The 21,035-nt window shown below is 39.3% G+C and overlaps 1 protein-coding gene across 5 annotated transcripts in view; it reads right to left on the bottom strand.

The window, feature by feature from the left end:
- The window catches only part of PUM3 (pumilio RNA binding family member 3), a 65,088-nt gene that overhangs the window by 14,082 nt on the left and 29,971 nt on the right, over positions 1 to 21,035 (bottom strand). Inside the window, exons 1-11 of one of the 5 annotated variants that reach the window (XM_071425119.1) lie at positions 13,264 to 13,398; positions 12,782 to 12,888; positions 10,757 to 10,939; positions 8,925 to 9,060; positions 8,100 to 8,175; positions 7,302 to 7,395; positions 7,025 to 7,091; positions 6,313 to 6,487; positions 4,580 to 4,683; positions 4,001 to 4,079; positions 611 to 709 (exon numbers count right to left, since the gene is read on the bottom strand). In XM_071425119.1, the coding sequence (XP_071281220.1) occupies positions 611 to 709; positions 4,001 to 4,079; positions 4,580 to 4,683; positions 6,313 to 6,487; positions 7,025 to 7,091; positions 7,302 to 7,395; positions 8,100 to 8,175; positions 8,925 to 9,060; positions 10,757 to 10,939; positions 12,782 to 12,878 (1,110 nt within the window). In that variant the 5' untranslated portion in view covers positions 12,879 to 12,888; positions 13,264 to 13,398. The other 4 variants (XM_071425123.1, XM_071425121.1, XM_071425118.1 and 1 more) reach the window with 4 other exon arrangements.

Raw genomic sequence — 21,035 nt, 5'->3', positions numbered from 1 at the left:
AATCACTGCTCAGTCTTCTTTAGATCCATTACTATGCCTAGATTCTAGGAACAACTTTTTTTTCCTGCATTCTTTAGCAAGTGGACTATTTTAATAAGTAATCTTTTTTTTTTATTTTTTAATAGAGAAAAACATAGGAGGCATTACATTATTTCCAAGATGTGATGACATGTATTACACCAAAAGAATTTCTGGATACTGTATCTAATACTGTAACTAAACCACACTTCCTATAACATTTTGCAAGTCTTGGCATTCTAAAGCCAAACATGGTTTCACACTACGACTGCTTTACTGTTCCCTCCCTACTTTCAATTTCACTTATATTAAGAAACCCATCGGATAAATGAAATGCCAATAACCTTACAGTGGAAAAATTACTCCAGGCATCACTGCCAAAACATCTGCTAAAAATAAAAGGAGTTGCTTCTCCTATAGAAGTTCTAATGAAAGCATTTGAGTCACAAAAAGCACTGCTTAAGTTTGCCAATAGATAAAGAACCAATTTTTAACCTTGCTCTCAAATTGTTAACTGCTTCAAAATGAGCACAAGCAGAAGGACCCATATGGGCAGTCAGAGAGAACTAAGTAGAGGGAAACCAAACATTACCTTGGGAGTGCCATGCCATAAACAGTGCATTGCAACTCGGGCTCCATCATGAGTGTGTGCCAGGTAGATGACAGCCTCTCTGATAGCTTCTATCATTTCCTGGGGAAGAAAAGGTGATAAAGCAAAACATCAAAGAAAAGGCTTGAGGAACTCAAGGCAGGTGGGCAAGAAAGAATTATTTCGTCTGCCCACACGATACTGCTCTACACTTCATCACTGGCTCTACAGAACCACTCTCATTTCCCTGACCTATGAAAAACTGCCATAACAGGAGTCCAAAAGACTGTAAATGACACAAGCTTTCTCTTTTTAAAATTACACTGTTCATCATAATCATGCCATGAAATCACAACTGTATTGAAGCTTGTCAGCTGTCCCATTACAAAAAAAATCAATAAAGGGTGCTCAGACAGAAATTAGAGAAAAAGACAACCATTAATTTAGGAAGAAATCTTTGAAGATGATGCATATTCATAGATACAGAGTATTAGCCAGAAAGTAAGAAGAACTGAAGTCATTTAAGCACCAGGTTATGTTATAAATCAGGTATTACAAGACATAGCGAGAAGTTTTGTCTTCATATCAAAGGAATGAAGTTTTCTGACGTTATCTGATGATACCATTGTCAGATAGCTTCAGAAAAGAAGAAAAAAGAAAAAGCCAAAGAAAAAGATAAAATAAAATCAAATGACACCCTCTTGGGTTACTAGATACTACTTCTGTTACCATCCAATAGATTTCCTCAAAGTGCAGTTCCCACCTATGCCTCTTTCTATCCCTAGTTCTTCTTGCTCTTAGCCAAAGGCTCCAACCATTTTACCAATTATTTACAAACTGTTCAGTCACAACACAATTGGTGTCACTACCTGTAAGGACAGGCAGGAACAGATCTGCAGAAGGGGTTTCCAAACCCCAAAGAGCATGTCCATATACCAGCACATTTGCCCAGAAAGCCAAGCAAGGAGATACAACCTTATTCCCCTGATTCATGCAAGCCTGCGAAACCAAAAGCATTCTCAGACATAGCATTACATAAAACCATGCACAGGAATGTTCTGGGCTCTGAAGATTTGGACTCAGAACAGGCCCCAAATAGTCCACTTCCCTACTCCTAGCTTTGGGTTTATTAACAGTCACAAAGAAGTATTCAGGAGTCCAGTCTGGCAGAAAGAAGCAAGAGACAGCAAGTTCAGAAGGCTCTGCCTGACTTGAAGTGAGATGGCTCTGAGCTGCAGAAACAAGGTGAGGCTGATGGACAGACATTGAAGACATGTAAAGCCAAAGAGGATACCAGCTTAAACCATGTCACATCACACAGACAGATTTAGGCCTGAATACAAGAATGTCTGACGTAATCTTAAACCTGCAATTTAATATGAATATAGCAAACAGAGTTTTGGTTGCTGACAGAAGGGCCAATTTCACTGTATTTTGGTCAAGAGATTTTTGGACAATCACTGCAAGTTGTTAAGAAATGACACACTGGAAAGCTTTACTACTCCAAGCAATGGTCCTCACTTTTAAATTATGTTCTCCAGCTACTGAGAAGGGTCATTGTGGTGGTTTGACAGGAAATGTGTTTTTTGGGATGCTGTGTTTTTGGCCAATGGATATTCAGACTTTAATATTGGCATTTAACCTGGCCATTTAGGACATGGACACGCCTCTGAGAACACGGGGTTAAAAGCAGAGCTCTCCCCTGGGAGGGTCCTCTTGGGTTTCCGGCGGGAAAGAGTTCGAGTCTGTCCCCTGGCCCAGCTGCTGGCTGGGCAGGGGGAGGGGAAAGCCATGAGGCCGGGAGAGGTAGGCCTGAGCCCCGGGGTGGAAGGGTGGAAGAGAGAGAGAGAGAGAGAGAGACACCTGGAGCCATCAGGCAGCCCCCCCTGAGAGACAGAGACACAGAGAGAGAGAGCCACTGCCTGGGACTGTAACCTTGAGACTGGATAAACATGGGCCTGTGCCGGCAGCACGGCTGGGACGGAGAAGAGGGGGGAGGTTCAGCCGGCCGCTTGTAGGAGCTTTTAACCCCTTTTTGGAAAATGAGAACTTTACAGAACATTGACCTTTCCTAGAAGATAGAGTGGAAGATGAAAAAGGAAATGGGCCAGTGTGAGAGAGGTCTGGGCGAGTGAGAGATAGTAGAAGAATAGAGAAGAATCCTACTGGGAAGAGATGATGGAGTAGCTTTTGCTGGACTCTTTTTGTATAGCCATGGACAGAACCAAGAGGGTTCAGTGTTGATGCCCCTCGGCCCCAGGGGGTGGGAAAATATGGGGGGGGGACAGGTGTCCCAAAGGAGAGACTGTGGGGACAGGTGTCCCAAAAGAGAGATGACGGCCTCAAAACCAAGAGGGTTCAGTGTTGATGCCCCTCGGCCCCAGGGGGTGGAAAAATATGGGGGGGACAGGTGTCCCAAAGGAGAGATTGTGGGGACAGGTGTCCCAAAGGAGAGATTGTGGGGACAGGTGTCCCAAAAGAGAGATGACGGCCTCAGAACCAAGAGGGTTCAGTGTTGATGCCCCTCGGCCCCAGGGGGTGAAAAATATGGGGGGGACAGGTGTCCCAAAGGAGAGATTGTGGGGACAGGTGTCCCAAAAGAGAGACTGTGCCTTTTTGGGATCGGGACAAGGCATCCTTAAGAAGACAACCCTAGAAGCAGCTCTGGTCCATGTTCAGTGGTGAGAGCACTGGACATGAAAAGGAAGAGGTCACAACAGCAGATGTACTCCGGGCAGTGCCACGAGTGACACGGAAACACACGAGGCTTCAGCTGTGTTTCCAGGGGAAGCCCATGGCACAAGAAGGACTCCTCTCCTCTTGATGAACTGAGGATTGATTGTCTAAAAGGTGCTGCTGGACCGAGAGTTGGTGATTTGAGGATCAAATGTATTGTGTTGAAATTTGGTGGGGGAGGAGGAAATGCATTTGTGAGGTTTTCATTTTCCCTGTGTGTGTGTTTCATTTTATCTGTAGTTGTAGAGTAGTTAATAAAGTTCTGGTTCTTTTTTTCCCTAAGTAGGAGCCTGCTTTGCTTATTCCTGGTCACATCTCACAGCAGAAACCAGGGAGAAAGTATCTTCATGGGGGCACTGGCATTGTGCCAGTGTTAAACCATGACAGTCATTTAGCAGGAAAAGAGGGAACATCAAAGTCATCTCACTTTTTTTAAAGAATTCAAATATCACAAACACTTGTGAAAGTTCACTATAGCTAAAAATCTCCATACAACACTACTCTCCCATCCTCTATCTAGAATCACCAGATGTGTAGAACTTTATTAATGAAAGATGTGTATTTTCATTTTCTTGTGAAAAAAACATTTTCACATGAAGATGAAAAACCTTCCACAGAAAGGCAAAAGAAGACAAAAAACAAAATAAAGATACTTACAGATCTTTGTTTTGGAAGAGCGTAAGTGAAGAAGTCCAAAAATACCTTATGTACCAGTGAGTGCTTTATCACCGCCTCTCTGTACATGGATAGTTGAAAATAAGCAACAAGCTCCCCACAAATAATCATTTTAAATTATGTTAGCAATACCTCATTTGTATTTTAAAAAAGTTAGGCAGCGTGGTGAGCAAAAAACACACGGTCATTTTGGATTCAAATGTTTAACATTTACAGTAAGTGGAAGATTCTAACAAAACTTACAAATTATAGAATGTATTTCCTTCACTGGAGAAGCATATCATATAATGCACTATGGAAATATATCATAGTGCAACATTTCTACCAATTGTCTGACTGGGACAGAGGACACTTTAACTCAGAGAAAGAGAGTTCAAAATTCAGGGAAGATACTCATTATGACACCTGGGACAAAACCACAGACTATTCAGCACCACAGCATTACAGCTTAAAAGAGTATCAGTATCACTGTCATCTGAACTTACAAATATACTATCTGTATGTCAGAAACAAACTGATTTGTGCTAGATTGTCACACCTTCAGCTGATTTTTGTCCTTACTTTTGTGCCATTGGTGTAAGAATCTGCTTCATTTCATCCAAGATAGCCTCTCTCTTTTCAGGTTGAGCTTCTAGCACTTTATCCAGTGTTGGGACAGCTGGTGTCTGAAACGAATGCACAATCAGAGGTTTAATCATACCAGTAAGAATCAGAGTTCATAGAAAATTACAATGCTTAGAACTTTTTCAATCAAATGTCAGGAATATCAAAAACAAAATAAATTTTCTGCAAAACTAACAATTTTTACAATTTTAAAAATAAAAAGCTACCTTTTCTGAGTATGTCAGAAGCTGTAAACTTCAGTTTCTACAAATTAAATATTCCTCATTAGCAAACAAAACCCACTTCTATAGCCTGAGCTGCTTTTTGCCAATCACAACTGTATTGTGATTGCCAATTACATCAGCTCTTCAAGCCAAATAGAAGGCAAAATACATAAAACTGGCATTGTGTTAAGGTGCTCCTGAGCTAAGCAGAAATCCTGCTTTAGGCACACATCAGAGGTCCACACAACAAGTTAATGAACTGAGAAGCTAACAAAGGCCCAGGAAATTCCAGTTCAGGAACAGCAGAGAGGGGGAATGTATACTATGTACCTTACACACAAAAGTACTTCCTGGTAACTCCTTTAAAATAATCTGCTCTTACAAGAAAAGTCTGACTGGAGAGACATTTAGAGGAAATATTTTTTAAACCATCTCTGTTACTTTTTAAAGACTACACTGCATTTTTTTATAAAGCTACATTGTGCTAAATCTTGGTTTTGCACCACAATGTATGGCTACATAAAGCACTTATGCCAAAAATACCAGAATGATGGAAGCTAACAGGTTCCTTCATTCCATGGGCTGTTCAACTCTCAGTACAAATTACAGCCCCCCATAATCACAACAAACATACCTCTCTACTACTCACTGCTGCAAAATGCCTAACTAAAAACTTACAATAACCTGTTAAGAAAATACGGGTAGAGAAATGAGCTGGTTAATTTCTTAAGACGATTTTAACAGAAATCTTGGGTATAAGGGAACAGGTGAAAAAGTCATTAGAGTGGAGTTAGTAATTGTGTAAAACAGTTTTGCACTTTGTAGCAAAATTCCTAACCCTACTGGATACCAACTTTACAAGTCAGCAAAAATTAAAAACAGAATTCAAAAGAATGGAGGTTGTAGTTTTTAAGAAGGTTCCAACTGCCTGGTGAACATCTACCATAGACCTAGATTTCAGTGGAGTTTGAACTCAAGTCCTACAGTCTCCACAGGAGAAGAAAACAAAGAGAAAAATTAAGCCCAAATGGAACACTGTATGTGGATACTGGCCCATTCTGCCCACACTCAGTTTTCACAAGACACAAGATAGTTCTGACACAAGAATCATTTACAGCATTAATGAAGAATTACACCTAAGTCTTACCTCAGCAAGGATGATATCAGTCTAGGCACTATGAGAACTGAAACTATATAAGAATAAACTGTCTCTGATGAGCAGAGCAAGCTCATACATGAACATAGCATATTTTACATAGTACAAATTAAAACAACCCACAACAATTTCATCTAAACTAGAAATGTGCAACGAATCACTACATTTAAACATGCTAACCTAGACTGCCTTTGGACAGCTGACAGAAAGAAATATTATCAAAATAAATAGTAGGTAAGATAGGTAAGGCATTACTATCACAACACCTTATGGGCTAAACTGTCTTAAACCACGAAGTATTGAAATACCACCTTGTAAACCTGGAAAGTGTTCCCATATAGTTCTTCTGTCAGCATATTCCTCTGCTCCAGAATGGCTTTGTCATTATATGCATATTCCACCACAGCAGATGCTTCAGCATGACGGAGCATTTTTTTCACATGGCCTTTAAAACTTTTTATTATTTCTGCAACTTGTGCTTTTGTCCTGTTTTACAGGGAAATATAAATAGTAAGAGTTAAAACTTCTAGAGATAAGCCTACCTATTGATAGTTTTATTTTTAGAAACACATTTAGGTAGTAAGTTTTATCACAGAAACCGTGAAATGTATGAATCTGAATCAGCCTTATGGCACTCAGGAAAATATGTAAAGAAAGCCAGGAATGTGGGAAAATTTTGAGGGAAAGTCAACAGTGAATAAATTCTAGGGAATAACAAATGCCATACTGAAATGCTTAGCAAAGAAAATTTTTTAAAACCAGTGTTTTATATACACCAAAGATAACTCTGACAATAAATCTAACCATTTTTTTTGGTCATGTTTTCCTTGACATGTACAGCATTAGCTTTATTTCTTGCAAAAGGAAAAATACTGTTAGCATCCCCCTGCCTTTACTCCATAATATTACAAAGGTGTTGCCAGAGACATATTTTTTATTCATGATCAATCCACTACAGATTAAGAAGGAGCATTCACACTGGAAATGAAACAACATTGATGAGCAAATTCACTTGATACTCACCCATACATAAGAAACTTCTTCACAATATTTCTGGAATATTTTGACTTGCTCAACTCTATTAGGCTATCTAGAAGAAGGGAGAAACATTCAGCTGGCTTATTTTTCACTACATTAACTCCATGAAATGATAAGGCATTATTTAAATAAGTATGAAGAGTTCACTAGAAATGATGCATCAGTTCAGAAAAAAAGGTAAGAATATTCAACAGAAAACAACATGGTTTGTTAAAATCCTTCCTAACCACAATAAAAAAGCATATAAGTAAAATGAAAGTACCTTTCAATTCTTCAAATGTCTCTTGCCTTTGCTTCTCATTACCATACTGAATAAAACACTGGATCACCCGGGTTGAATCATGTGCAAATGCCAGCTAAAGGACAGATATTTTGTTACTCTAGGCCATTCAAAAGGCAGTATGCACCATAATTATTTTAATGTATGTGCTCTCTGGTATAGTTTCATCCCACACGTAATGCCAATTATAAAATTACAAAAGCAGTTACCTGCTTATAACAAACCAAGACTTAAGGGTTTTTACCCCTTCACAAGTACTCTATCAAAGAAAATACAGACAACAGCTGCCAACAATTAAGGACAAGCATTAAGGTTTTCCATACTGAAATAAAACCATTAAATGGTATCTCCATTTTGTTCCTCTTCTTCATAATTTCAGAGTAAGTATGATGAAACAGTTCCACTTCAGCACGGAATATGAAAAGCTCAACACGCTCCTAACTGCAAATTTATACATTTCAAGAATAAAGCAGAAAGACTGTTTAGTATGATTAAGCATGAGGACACTAACTTCCCTAGAAAATTGCAAAGCAACAGTTGTGACTAATCAAACCTCTGAGCTCCTGACCCCCAGCTCACATCAAATTTCACAGGACTAAAGCTACTTGGCTACTTTTACAACAGCCAGCTGACAGACAAAGCATCCCAAGTCTACTGTCCTGAAATACAGGTGCCGAACACAGTCTTTCAGCACTGTTTTTATTCTTTTTACTCACAGTTTCATCATTCATTAAAGAAAAATTTATGAATTTGTGCACTATGCCATTAGTATTTTCTTACATTTTTAATTTTCCCATGAAGAAGCTTCTGTAGTTCATTCATCAGCTTTTCTCGTTTCTCCTTATTGCATTTCTTCCTACAAGCAAAAAAAATCTAGTAAAACAATTCTAATTGAGGAAGCAGCTTTTTTGTAGTATGATTCACTTGTATCTATAAATTAAGAAGCAAGACAGTACAAATAAAACCAGGTTGGCTTCTGCCAATCCAAATTTATACTGTCATTCCTTAACCCTGTACAGAGATGTGATTAAGCTGTTTCAGTTCGTGGAAATCAAACCAGAATTCCACACTTTAACTTTATTCTTTTTTTGACTAAATATTTCAAAAATATTTTTTGAAACATAAACTCAAATTTGCAGTCAGAGTTGCTTACAGGTCCAAAAATCTGTAAGCATGCAAAGCACAAACACTCAGAAGAAGCAAAATTAACTTTTCTTGCTGGGGGCATCAGTTCTACAATTACATCCTCAGACAGAAATAATGAACCTTCACATAAAACTCATGCAGTAATCCCACTGCAGAATCAGGGTAAATCAGTGCATGCTCTGTATTTCAGGACTGAAAAAACCAAAAAATACAATTTCTTAAGCAATTACTCACAAATTTATGAATTTTAGCCTAAAATACAAGTTCAATCCAGACATTCCTAGGACCACAGGTTACCATAGTCTGATTGATCTACCTACAAAATTGCATGCAATGTCACTGTTCACTCAAAGAGATTCAGTTTGGAAATATAGTTTTATAGAATTACAAGATAAGAAAGATGGTATTCTGGCAATTTATGACTAGAAGTCAACAGAGTGGAAGAAAAAAAGTCATTACCTTCTCATGCTTTCCCATATTTGTTTAGATTTTACAATTATGTCATAATTACTTTTATCATTAATTTGTCTGGTTTGCTTTAACTCTTTCCTTTTCTTTTTGAAGTCATTCCAATTTGGCTTCTTAGAATCTGACCCTTAGGGGAAAAAAAAATATTTTCTACAGTCAATAAATAAAAGAGCAGCAATAGAATTCATTACCAGTCTAAACTGTGGCAGTTCTATGACTTGAATTACTAACAATTCAGGGCCTTTGCCTGCAGGTACCCAGCTAGCCATAAATCTTGAAGGAGTATGCTAAGCTAGTAGTAATCTAAACGACTGGGAGAACAAGGCAAACAATTAATTTTCCTCAAAACTGTCACAGGATGCATCACAAATCCCTTAATAGCTTGAAAGTTGACTGAAGATGTACTTAGCAGCTATGGCTACCCCAATAATTCTCCATTTTAGTTTACTTGTAATTCATGCACACCTTACCCCTCTCCCAAAAGGAGAACCCTAACTCAAAGATACATATCTGAAAACTCTATAAAAGAAGTTAAACCCTTTTTACATGCCTAATCTTTTTACTCAGTCAAATTCCTTAAGCATGGTATTTTATTATACAACCCTTGTATACTGCCACACAACAAACTGGGGCAAAATAATGTTATAAAAGGGCCACAGTTTATGCATTAAAGACACCACCTAAAATTTGTATAGCTTAAAGCACTGTTTATTGGTATTTAGCAGCATGTACTTAACTATTTTAACCAATCAGAAACTCATGTTTTCCTTTTTACAAAGCATATTATTGATTTTTATATCACTTTCCTAAAGCAACAGTGACAAGAAAAACTTATAATGCTGTGAGAGCAGTGCAATACACAGAGGCTTTCATTTAGTCTTAAGAACAACATTTAAAGGTTTGCTGTGAGTTTACTTTTTTTAAAGCAGGCTAATAAACACATTCTACTGCTATTAGATTTTCAGACATCTAGTGCATACATATTCCATGTGAAGCCACTCTGCAAACATGCAAGAACAGCAGTAATAAAATACTCGAGACAATCAACTGTCCTTCAAGCAAATGACATATTTCTGCAGAACTTCAGAACCCCTCATTTAAGTTCCCACTTCTCATTTTACAGCACTGATTAACTGCCCCAGTAGAGCTTTACTTTTTAGGAGAGGATGGGAAAGGATGAAGATCTCAAGCAGAAGGAATTAGTTTGAAAAAGAAATCCATTTAACATGATTATACCAGACAACTATTTAGGCTTTCTGTATAAACATCAGAAAAAAAAAAAAAAAAAGCTGTAAAACATAAAAGCAGTGTTAACACCCATTATGCTTTTTTTTCCCTTAGAGGATGTGACCAGATAGTCTGGACCACAGAAAGGAAATAATGTAAGGGATAATCAACTTTGTTTCACAAATTTCTGTTCCAAAGCTTATAGCAAGTACTTTTAGAACAGTCCAAAACACACCATGGAAAGCTTTATTTATCTGTCTTTGCAAATCATGTGTAACAATTGCCAGTTTCTAGCTGACCACTTAACGCTGCCATTAAAATAAACAGCTTTAGGATAGTATGACAATTTTAAAATTTGTCACTGTGTCTTTACTTTTGATTTCCAAGAAAACTCCAAACTGTTGATTTTCATGACTTGACTAAGCCTCAAGCTTAGTCAAGTGAAGTAATTTTTCCCACAGCAAAGATTAAACAGAAAGTTAACCTGGAGTTATTCGGCCAATTTGGAAAGGCAGACAGAAAGAGAAAATCTAGATGAAAAACGTGTTTTCCAAAACCTGGTTTCCCTTGATATCCAGGCTTAAAAATCTGCTCACCTCCCTCTTCACCATCCTGGCGTTTTCTCTTCTTTGCAAACTTTTCTGGTTGCTGTTTATTCTTGAATTGTTTGACAGTAGTTTTGCCAGGTCTTAACTGTCCTTTAACAAACTTCTTGGAAATGAACTTCGGCTTTTCTTCCTCATCTCCTTTGTTAAAAACTTTCTTTGGTGGACCTGAATCTATTAACCAACACAAAAGAAATTAAAATGCTATCACATAGCTACTGTTGCTCCAAAATAAAAAAACGATTAAAAATTACTGTGACAAGAATTAAACTTCTTTCTAATAACAATTCTGTATTTAACAAAAATTATTATGTGCTTCTCAAAGCTGATGTTTTCACTGCAGCCCCTGGTTGTCTGTGTTTTCTCTAGGGAAGTTCTGCCCAGGCTTTATCTTCTGGGCAGCAGTGTAACAGCTCAGGCATAAAAAGGATTATTCCATAGTAACAATTTCACCATCCCCAACATCAAAGTCATCAATCTCCAAATCCCCACTCCTTTCATAGTTCATGATCAGAGCTGTTTCAACATCATCTGTTCTGAGGCAGCAGAGGAAGGCATTTTCTCAATCCTAACCCGCAGCAGGTTCCCATCTAGCTTCACCTCTCAGATAATTTTGTCTTAATGTAGGAACACCTAGTCTAGAATCAAAAGGTTATCAACTTCAAATTTTTAACTAAGAATATTTCAGGTGAATCAAACAGAGATGAAGGGCTTGCAATACAACCTGTTTAAAGCATTTCAGCAAATTAGTGGCTCATACAGTCTGTACAGTTTTGAACACAAGACAGAGTTAAAGAATGGCTGTGGCAGGGAGGCACCTCTCAAAGTCATCTGCTCCAACCCTCCTGCTCCCACCACAAGGCCACTCAAAACCAGGACCATGTCTGGGTGGCTTCTGACTGTCTCCAATGTGGTAAACTCCACCATCTCCAGGACAACCTGTGCCCGTGTGCAGTCACTCCTGGAGTGTGGAGGTTTTCCTGATAGCGAGAAGGAATCTCCTGTGTTTTGTTTGTGCCCACTGTTCTCTGGTCCTGTCACTGGGCACTACTGGAAAAAGTCTGGCTCTGTCTTTGAACCCTCCCTTCAGACACTGTACACATTGAGCAGATCCCCCTCAGCCTTGTCTTTTCCGTGGGACAGGCTGAACTGACCCAGACGTCTCAGCCTTTCCCACCAGAAGAGACGCCCCGGTCCCTTCACCATCTTTGCAGCCCTTCACTGGGCTCTCTGCAGCAAGTCTGTATCTCTGTTGCACTGAAAAGCCACAGCTGGGCCACAGCACTTCAGGTGAAGCCTCACCAGGGCTGAGGAGAGGGCAAGCACACAGCCCTCAATCTGCTGACAGCACTCCTGCTAATGCAGCCCAGGGTGCAGCTAGCCACCAGAGCATACTGATGGTTCATGTCCAGCTCCGACCACCAGGAGCCCCTGGGCTTTCCCCAGTATTTTCCAGTGCATGATGGAGCTGTTCCCTTCAAGCTGCAGGACTTTGCCCTTTGCTCCTTGAGGAACTCCACTGGCTTCTGCCATCCCATTCATCCAACCTGCTGACATCCCCCTGGAGGGCAGCATGACCCTCTGGTGCATCTAACACTTGTTGCAGTTCTGTGCCACCTGTAAATCTGCTGCACTTTGCCCCGTCATCCAGGTCCTCCATGAAGTTGTTGAACTAAACTCGACCTTGTACCCACTCCTGGGGTCCACTACTAATCAGTGGTCTCCAAAGAGCACATCAGTCTCTGGACCCAGCTGTTCAGCCGGTTTCAATCCACCTCACCAACTGCTCTTGCAGCCCTTAATTCATCAGCACCTCTGTGAGCATTTCAAAGGAAAGAAGACACTGTCAAAGTCTTACTGAAGTCCAGGCAGACAACATCCACTTCTTTTTGCTCATCTGCCAAACTAATCGTTTCAAAACATGAATTTACCAAGAGAGAAAAGATAAAGAACTCCAAGCATTCCAGTACACAACCGTAACCATTAAATCAGGGCTACTACTGACGATCTTCTTACCATTATCTTTTTTAAATCTCCTTTTCCCGTGCGGCGCTTTTCCACGAGGTCCTTTCCCACTCTTGCCCACGAACTTCTTTTTACCCCTGTTCTCCATCGCGGCAACACTGCAAACGGAGCAAGACACAACATTACTGCACCGCCGCGGCTTCCCCATGAGGGAACGACAGCCTGCGCCTGCTGCTTAACATCCATGGCCAAGTCAAACCCTCAGAGTGGATGGTGGCGTACCAGAGGCCGCGCACAGGCAGGCAGGCAGGCTCGGCCCGGCACATCCGCGGTCCCCGCTGTCCCGGCCGCCCGGCCCCGGCACATCCGCGGTCCCCGCTGTCCCAGCCGCCCGGCCCCGGCACACCCACGGTCCCCGCTGTCCCGGCCGCCCTGCCCCGACCCGCCCACGGTCCCCGCTGTCCCGGCCGCCCGGCCCCGGCACACCCGCGGTCCACGGGCACACCCGCGGTCCACGAGCCCGCCGCTCTCACCGCACACGTGCGGCCTGGCCGCGCCTGCCGGCTGCGTGCGCTGCTGCCGCACGACAGTGCCGCGCTGCCGTGCCGTACAGCGCGCCGGGGAACTCCTGCGCCGCCACGCGCGCGGCCCCTCCCGGGTGCGGGGCGGGGACGAGGAGGGGACAGGGCGGGACAGGCGTCGGGAGAGGCGTCGGGCTGCGGCCCTGCGGAGCGGGAACTGCTGGGCAACGAGGCCCTCTGAGCCAGCAGTGTGCCCTTGTGGCCAGTGGTGTCCTGGGGGCAGCTAGGAACAGTATTTCCAGCAGGTCCAAGGAGGTGATCCTTTCCATCTGCTCAGCCCTGCTGAGGCCACACCTGCAGTGCTGTGTCCAGCTGGGGGCTCCTCAGGACACGAGAGACATGGAGCTCCTGGAGCTCCTGGGTCCAACTGAGAGCAAGAGAGGTGACTGAGGGACTGGAGAATCTCTGAGGAGGAAAGGCTGAGAGAGAGAATTTTGTTCACAGAGTCGTAGAATGTGCTGAGTTGGACAGCACCCAAAAGTATCATGAAGTCCCATTCCTGATGCTGTACAGATATCCTCCAGAATCACACCATATCTCTGAGAACATTGTCCAAATGCCTCCATCAAGCTTGGTACTGTCACCACTTCCTTGAGGACCCCATTCCAGTGCCCAGCCACCCTCTTTGTGAAGAATCTTTTTCTACTGTCCAACCTAAACCTCCCCTGACACAACTTCAGGCCATTGCCTCAGGTTCTGTCACTGGTCACCACGTGTTCCTCCTCTCAAGATGTAATTATTGGCATAGGACATTTTTTTTCTGTTGGGATTTTGTGTGATAATTATTTATTTTAGAGGAAGTACCAGGTTCAGTTCTGTGCTATTTCCTGAACTCAGGTGTATTTCATGCTTTGTGGCAATATCCTCCTTTATTAATGCTGTTACGAGTGTTTGATTAATGTACATTTGAGGATCTCCGTAGTCAGAGATCACCTCAGCATAGAAAACTACCCACAACTCTGAAAGTAAGTCTCTGCTTCCCCTTGCATCAGTGAAGAAATGCTAAAGATTGGGATTTCTGCACAGATACTCACAAAAGCTTGCTGTAGAAAAAAAAAAATCAAAAATAGCAATTCAAAGCAAAAGCTTAACACTAACTTTTGTTCAGAGGCCATTAAACATAAGACTTATTATCTTAAGTTCCATTGAGCCATTGAGCATTGCTTTGTGGGCAGTAGTTTGAAATCGTGATCCACTGGATATCTGATTACAGACTAACCAGTTACACGAGGAACATCTAAAACCTCCTGCAAAAAAATGAAAAATGCTGAAGTCCCAGCAAAAAAATCGGGCTGAAGTCTCCATTTAGTGTTGTGAGATCACATGCCTGAGAAATGGCTAATCTGGGCAGGGGCAGCCACTGAAAGATATTTTTATACTTCCCGCTCCCTTTTCTTTGTTTTCTTGACTTTACTTTTGTTTCTTTTTCTTCTGTAAATATGTCCATCAGAGTATCACTAAAATCAGTGTGGGTTCAACCTGGGGAGCTGAACCTGAGCAGTTAACAGGTATTCAGTGACCTCTTGGATGCTTACAGCAAGAAAGTAATTTTACTGCACGACTCTCCTGTTGAACTCTTGTCCTCTATCCTGCTGACTCTCCAGCTACACTGTGACAGTGCATCTTTCCCCAGTTTTAGCTCCCATCTGATCAATGCACAGTTGTAAATATGTGTGTTTTCTAATTATGAAATGTAGAAACATGTATCTCACATGCCAAGGCTTAAGGAAGAATAAAATGCATGCAGTCTGGAGACTTACTCTTCCAACCTCTAAATGTCTTTTTTCTCCTCCCTCTTTTTTTAGGTTTTTTTTTAATCTTAAAAAAAAGGAGCAAGCACAACATGTAGAAACTTAGTTAAGCAAATTAACACCAAGAAAATGAACATCATAGTTATTTCGCTGCAGTTAGACCCAGATGCATCAAAGTTGTTTTTTGATAACACAGTTGTCATAATTATTGCAAAGAATTCTTTGGGTCTAGCACACGCAACATGCAGTGAATCGCTGGTTCTCTTAAACGCATTGATTAATACTATTCCAGAACAGTCTAATGCCACTTGAGATAGATAGACATTCAAAATGAATGCTACTGAAAATACAACTTACCATGAATTGCTATGTATATATGACTGCTTACAAAAATTTAAATGTATCTGTCTGGGGTGAATGTAAAAAAATCAACCTTATGCAGCTGATAAGCCACAAAAAAGCATTTCTTACTGCTGTAATTTATTGAAGATGAGCCTACTACATGACGATGAATCCAAACTGACAGTGCTGTCTGCTGGCTGATGTTTTCCTCCCTCTCATTTACTTTCCTCCTTAAAAAGATGTGAAATTTTCACACAAAATTCACAGTGTAAGGTTTTTCCCCATAGAAAATAAGTGTACAGATTGAGACTGAAATGTGAGATCAAGACAGACATGCAGGTCACTAGGAGATACAACAAATCTCTCAGCTGAATTCAGATTTCATGTACTCCTTTCATTATTGGCAAGGGAAACTTGCCAGACTCTCGAGAACTGAACAATGGCTGCCTGGTATTTGGATTCGGACATTCCTGGATTTGTTGCCTTCTCACAGAGGCCTCAAACCACCAATCCCTGTACAGACTAAATTTGGGAAGGATAAATAGTCAACTATGTGACATTGCATCAGAAGTCTCATTCCACTCCTTGTGCAGGGTAGAATGATAATTTCTGTTATAATTCAAAAGCAGCACACCACATAAAGCAGTATTTTTTTATAACTATGTAACAAAGCAGTGTTTATGTTATGCCATACTAGAAATCTCTCACCTGCTGTATTAAATGCTACTAGAAATAACAAGCCAATTTATTGTCTGATGCTACCTTCAGTGGTTTCATGGCCTCACCCAGGAAGCTCCAGCCATTTACAATTCCCACAGTTTTAGGGACTACTTTCCATAATGTCATAAACTATCTTTAACAATCTGCAAATGACCTTTGACTTGGAGAAAAATCTCTGGAACTACAGCTGTTTCCTAATTATTTTGAGCAACATGTAACTTCCTCAGAGGAGGAGGGTCTGTTTTCCAGGGGCTTTTCATTCAAACCAGCCTTTCAACAGCATGTGGAAGGCTAAAGGTTGATCATGTTCTGCTAGAGGTAACACTGCAGTTATGTTTTTGGTATTAAAATTATATCTGCATTTCTGATTTGACTCTAGCTCATTTGTTCAGAATGAGGCCTACATATATTAATGTGCTAGTGGATGGCATTACATAGTGAGAGATCTCATTAAAATCTGTTCTACAGCTCTATAGATTTCTTCATTTGCTAGGTACACAAATGAAAGATAGATACTTATATAGGTTGTACTATCAAAACTTCTCACAGAGCTACAGAAAAGGTGAAAGACAAACATATCCTGTAATTTTTATCATGCTGTGCTGGGGGGAATTTACAGATATGTTCTGTCAGACTTCTATAGGGATAGGGAAATCTCAGAACACTTATAAAGGGTATGCAAGATGGCTCTAGGTTCATGTCTCAAAATGAACCAAATTGCTGAGTCCATTGAGAGAAAATTGCAGTATTTAACAGACTTCTGTGGTGAGCCACAGGATTATCCTCACACAGGGAACTACCTGGAAAGAGGTGCTGAATTTTTAAAGCATGAATGCTGCATATTGCTCAAAGATCTTCTAATATGATACATTCACATCATGAACATGATGTGGGTTTTGTTCAATAACCTAGAATATTGGTAAGAATATTTTTAAAAGTAAGACCAGTGAACCTATGCGAGCTTACTGTAAAACAGTAAAAACAAATGCAAAGAAATAGTTCTTTCTCTATCAAATGATCTCTCAGGAATAAAACTGAGTCTGGTACAATTGAACTTTAAATATTAGTGCAAGTTAAATTTCAGATTAAAGAAAAGAGCTGGAAGGACAATATTCCCTTCTCATGTGACTCACATACAGTGATGCACAGCTGCAAACTGATTTTATACAACTAATACAACTGATTTTATACAACCAGTAGGTCTATTAGTAACCTCTGTTTTCAGATGCTGCATTATGATATATTATATCCATATGTATAAATGGATGAAATAATAAAGTGCTTCTAATAAAAGTATACAATTCTACAGCTTACAGCACTAGCTGAACAAAGTAAACTAAATAAATTCCAATATATTTTCTATTTTACTCTCTAGTAAAAACTATTGTAGTAAAAACTATTGGCAGCTTTTTAGTACTTAATAAAGAGTTTTATGAAATTGAAAATGTAAGCACAACACTCAGCCAATGTGTGTCAGAAAAATATCACTGGAATAAAGCCAGGAAATCAGTTCTCTGTGGTATTACTGAATTTGTTAAAAAAAAAAAATTATTTCAGATTTGGATTGTAAATCTTTTCATCTTGATTTGCAGCTGTGCAAGCAAGTGTGAAACGCTGCCAAATCCACTGTTGTTTACTTAGCAAAGGCAGAGGCTTTCTTTTGCTCTTAAGTATAACATCTCAGACCATTGCCTTCAGGGAAGTGAAAGGTTTCACTGCCTGGTGAAGTCCAATCTTTTCTTTTTACCTTATGCTGTAAAATTAGTAAGGAGTTGTTTTAAATCAGAAAAAAATGTCCAGAACTGCCCCTTCCCTACTATCCATCCATGTGGTACAGACATAAATATTTGCATCTGTCAGGCTGTATGTGTTGGCAGAATGTCCCACTGTGTACAGGAATTAACGTGTTCTAGTTTAAAACCTGTAATTTTTTAAAACCTTACAAATGCTCTGTAAGTTATCTCTTGCTATTGAATATGCCTTTTTTTTTTCTTTCTTTTGAGAAGTATTCCTTGCCTTTGCTTTTTCTTTCAGAGTTCTGGTAATTGTTATGGGAAGGCAGGGGATGAATGGAAAAGAATCAATTCAAAAAAGAAACTTAATGAAGCCTCACAAAGAAAGTCTATTAAATATGGTTAGTGCTGTGGCAGGATTTCACAACCAAGCACTCTAAGAACTAATGTATATAGGAAAGGTAGTCAACATTGTTGAACTCAATATGGTTAATTGCCTAGCAACTATGAAAAAAAAGTTATCCTTTACTTTCAATTTTCAAACCAGAATACCACTTCATATAACTTAGGGTATTTCTAGATGTAACACACAACTTGAACATTTTACTTGGTGCTTTCTTACAAAGAAGTGATAGCACTCTGAAAGTGATTTCTACTTCTTTTGTTGCTTCAAAACTTAGTAAAAATTTCTTTTGCTTTAAATAAATAGACTTGTATCATCTTTAAAGTCACTCATGCAATGGGTGCTGAGAATAAGAACATAGATTTTAGAAGACAGTAAACTTGCTCATAATTATCCTCACAAAAAGCTTTTAGACTTGAAAGCACCATTAGCCAAAGCAAAAACGTAAGAAAGCTAGGCACTGTCAATGTCACTGGTCAGATTTAAGGAAACTGATATTTTTTAGTGCTGCACTTTTGATATGCCAATGAAAATTAATTAATTTTCATCAGACTCCATGGGTATTTGTTTTGTAGTATTACTGTGAATTTTCATATATGTCTGAGTCAAAAATACAAAACAGGAAACAATTAATATGTTTTCCATTGGTACTTCCAGAAAAAAAAATTAGTTCCACCAGCTGTATTTGCATATTTTTGTGCTAAATACAGCATAAGAATGAGAATAGAGCACAGCCTGTTTTACTTATAAACCCTCTCTTCTTCTTCTTTTGGAAGAATTGATGGGCTCCTTCCTCCTGCTTGTTTTGATCTGTAATTAACAGCTTTTCTTATAAAATATGCTGCTGTAAACACCTAATTAAGGTCCCTGCTCAGCTGGAAGGGATTGCAGCAGGTAGATTTTTTTTTCCTCCATTTGCATTTAAAACAGAAAGGACCATGTCCTTCATTTCCAACGCCAATATACTCACTTAGCAGAGTGCATCTTGGCATACTGCGGATTCCTCCAGTCATGCATAACAAAAGGAAACAGCAAGGGATGTAAGTACATATTAGTTCAAGTAAATGTCAACTATTTTGTCACAGCACTAAATCATTACCGAAGTTATATAAAGCTTTTGTCTTTTGCTCTTTGTCACACAGCCTAAATAGAATTTTGACTTACATAAGTAACCACTGCTAATACAAATAACAATGCCTGCACAAATACAATAAACTGTAACTGTAATAATAAGGTCAGAAACCTGTTCTTCTACAGTCGGTGTACTTTATTTCCTGTCCTACAAGAGCCGACCACTACTGTAAAATACAGTGGTGGATTTTAGTGAAAATAATTTCTTACCTAGAAAAATTGAGAGTTCATCTTCTTTTGCAATGATACAACATAGAATACTAATTTCTCTCTCCTCTTACCACTCAGGCAACTTCAACAAATCAGGAAATCACAGGAAATGAAAGTTTGTCTTTAATGTGAAACATAATTCTTTACAATAGAAGTTTCATCCTTAAATAACACTCACCAAGGTGGTCCTATACTTAGTTTTCTCTTCCAAGAGATATTTCTGGAATATACTGAAAAGGTCTATAAGTGCAAAAAAGGGATAACTCGGATATTATGGGGAGACAAATTGACTGAGATTTCAAAATGTTAAGATAAAGAACTCCCAGAGTTGTAGACAGATGAAAAAATTGCTGATTAACAATTGCCTACTCCAAAACGGAGGCCTTCTCAGTAGATAGTTTAAGTCAGTTCTTCAGTCTGCCATTTTCTTAACTGTTATAACTGATGCAGATTTTCTGGTTCCAATTTTTAATATTAAAATTGTTACTATCAGCTGTTAAACTAAATAAAAATGCACATATGTCAATTTTCTTTTAATGTATGTACTATCATCAATTCTTGACACTTCTAATTTCAAAGACTAATAAAAGGGAATTATCAACACAAATTAACAGAAGTGCATTTCAGAACTTATTGATAAACATCACCCCTCTTGCAGAAACATACCACAGAATCAGCACTCACATAGGAACATGTTAATTCCAAGAATCACTGACATATCTGATGCATATTTTACAAATCTATCAAAGACTGTTCTATTCAGGCAAGAAACAATAACTTTTGTCCAGAGATTAATCACTCAGAGAAAATAAACAGTTGGTTTCTTTGACTTAGAGGTTGCTCTGTTTATTATAAGATGAACACATTTTAGTGTCCTCTTCTGCAATGCTCATTTGGGTAAGTTGAGCTAAGAAGGTATGGAAATACTTGAAAACTAAATGAAGTATAGAAAGCAAAATTACTTAATACAGGTTGTCCCTAGAAAAAAGTTAGGAGTGGTCAGCCAGCAAATAGAATCTTTTAACTTAATTTTTCATTCCTTAATCATGTGTCATAATCCTAGTCTATCATTGCTCACAAACTTGCTTTTAAGTAAAGCAAACTTAATGTAAAGTCTTGTATCACATTGCCCCAAGTTAACCCATTAATAATTAATATCTAGCTACAGAAAAAGGATGAAGCATGGAGATGTGTGATTTTTAAAAGAAGCAACAATTTAATTATATTATAACTGCTCTTATTGAGCAATTCATTCCTGGTCTTAAATGGAAAAAGAATCTCAGCTAAGAAATCAAAGCCAAATATGTACTTCATTCAGGATGCAAGTGTGTGCTGCAGTCCTAGGGATTACTCTATTCGCTAATGAAAGCCAGGGAGACAGAGATCCAGAATGGCTGTGCTACAGTCAAAGATAGGCTGAAATTTATTTTAAAA

Source organism: Agelaius tricolor, unplaced genomic scaffold (genome assembly GCF_023055355.1).
Source record: "Agelaius tricolor isolate 1412-34295 unplaced genomic scaffold, bAgeTri1.0.p SCAF_4, whole genome shotgun sequence".
NCBI classification, from domain to species: Eukaryota; Metazoa; Chordata; class Aves; order Passeriformes; family Icteridae; genus Agelaius; species Agelaius tricolor.
This window is presented reverse-complemented; position numbering and strand designations above follow the sequence as displayed.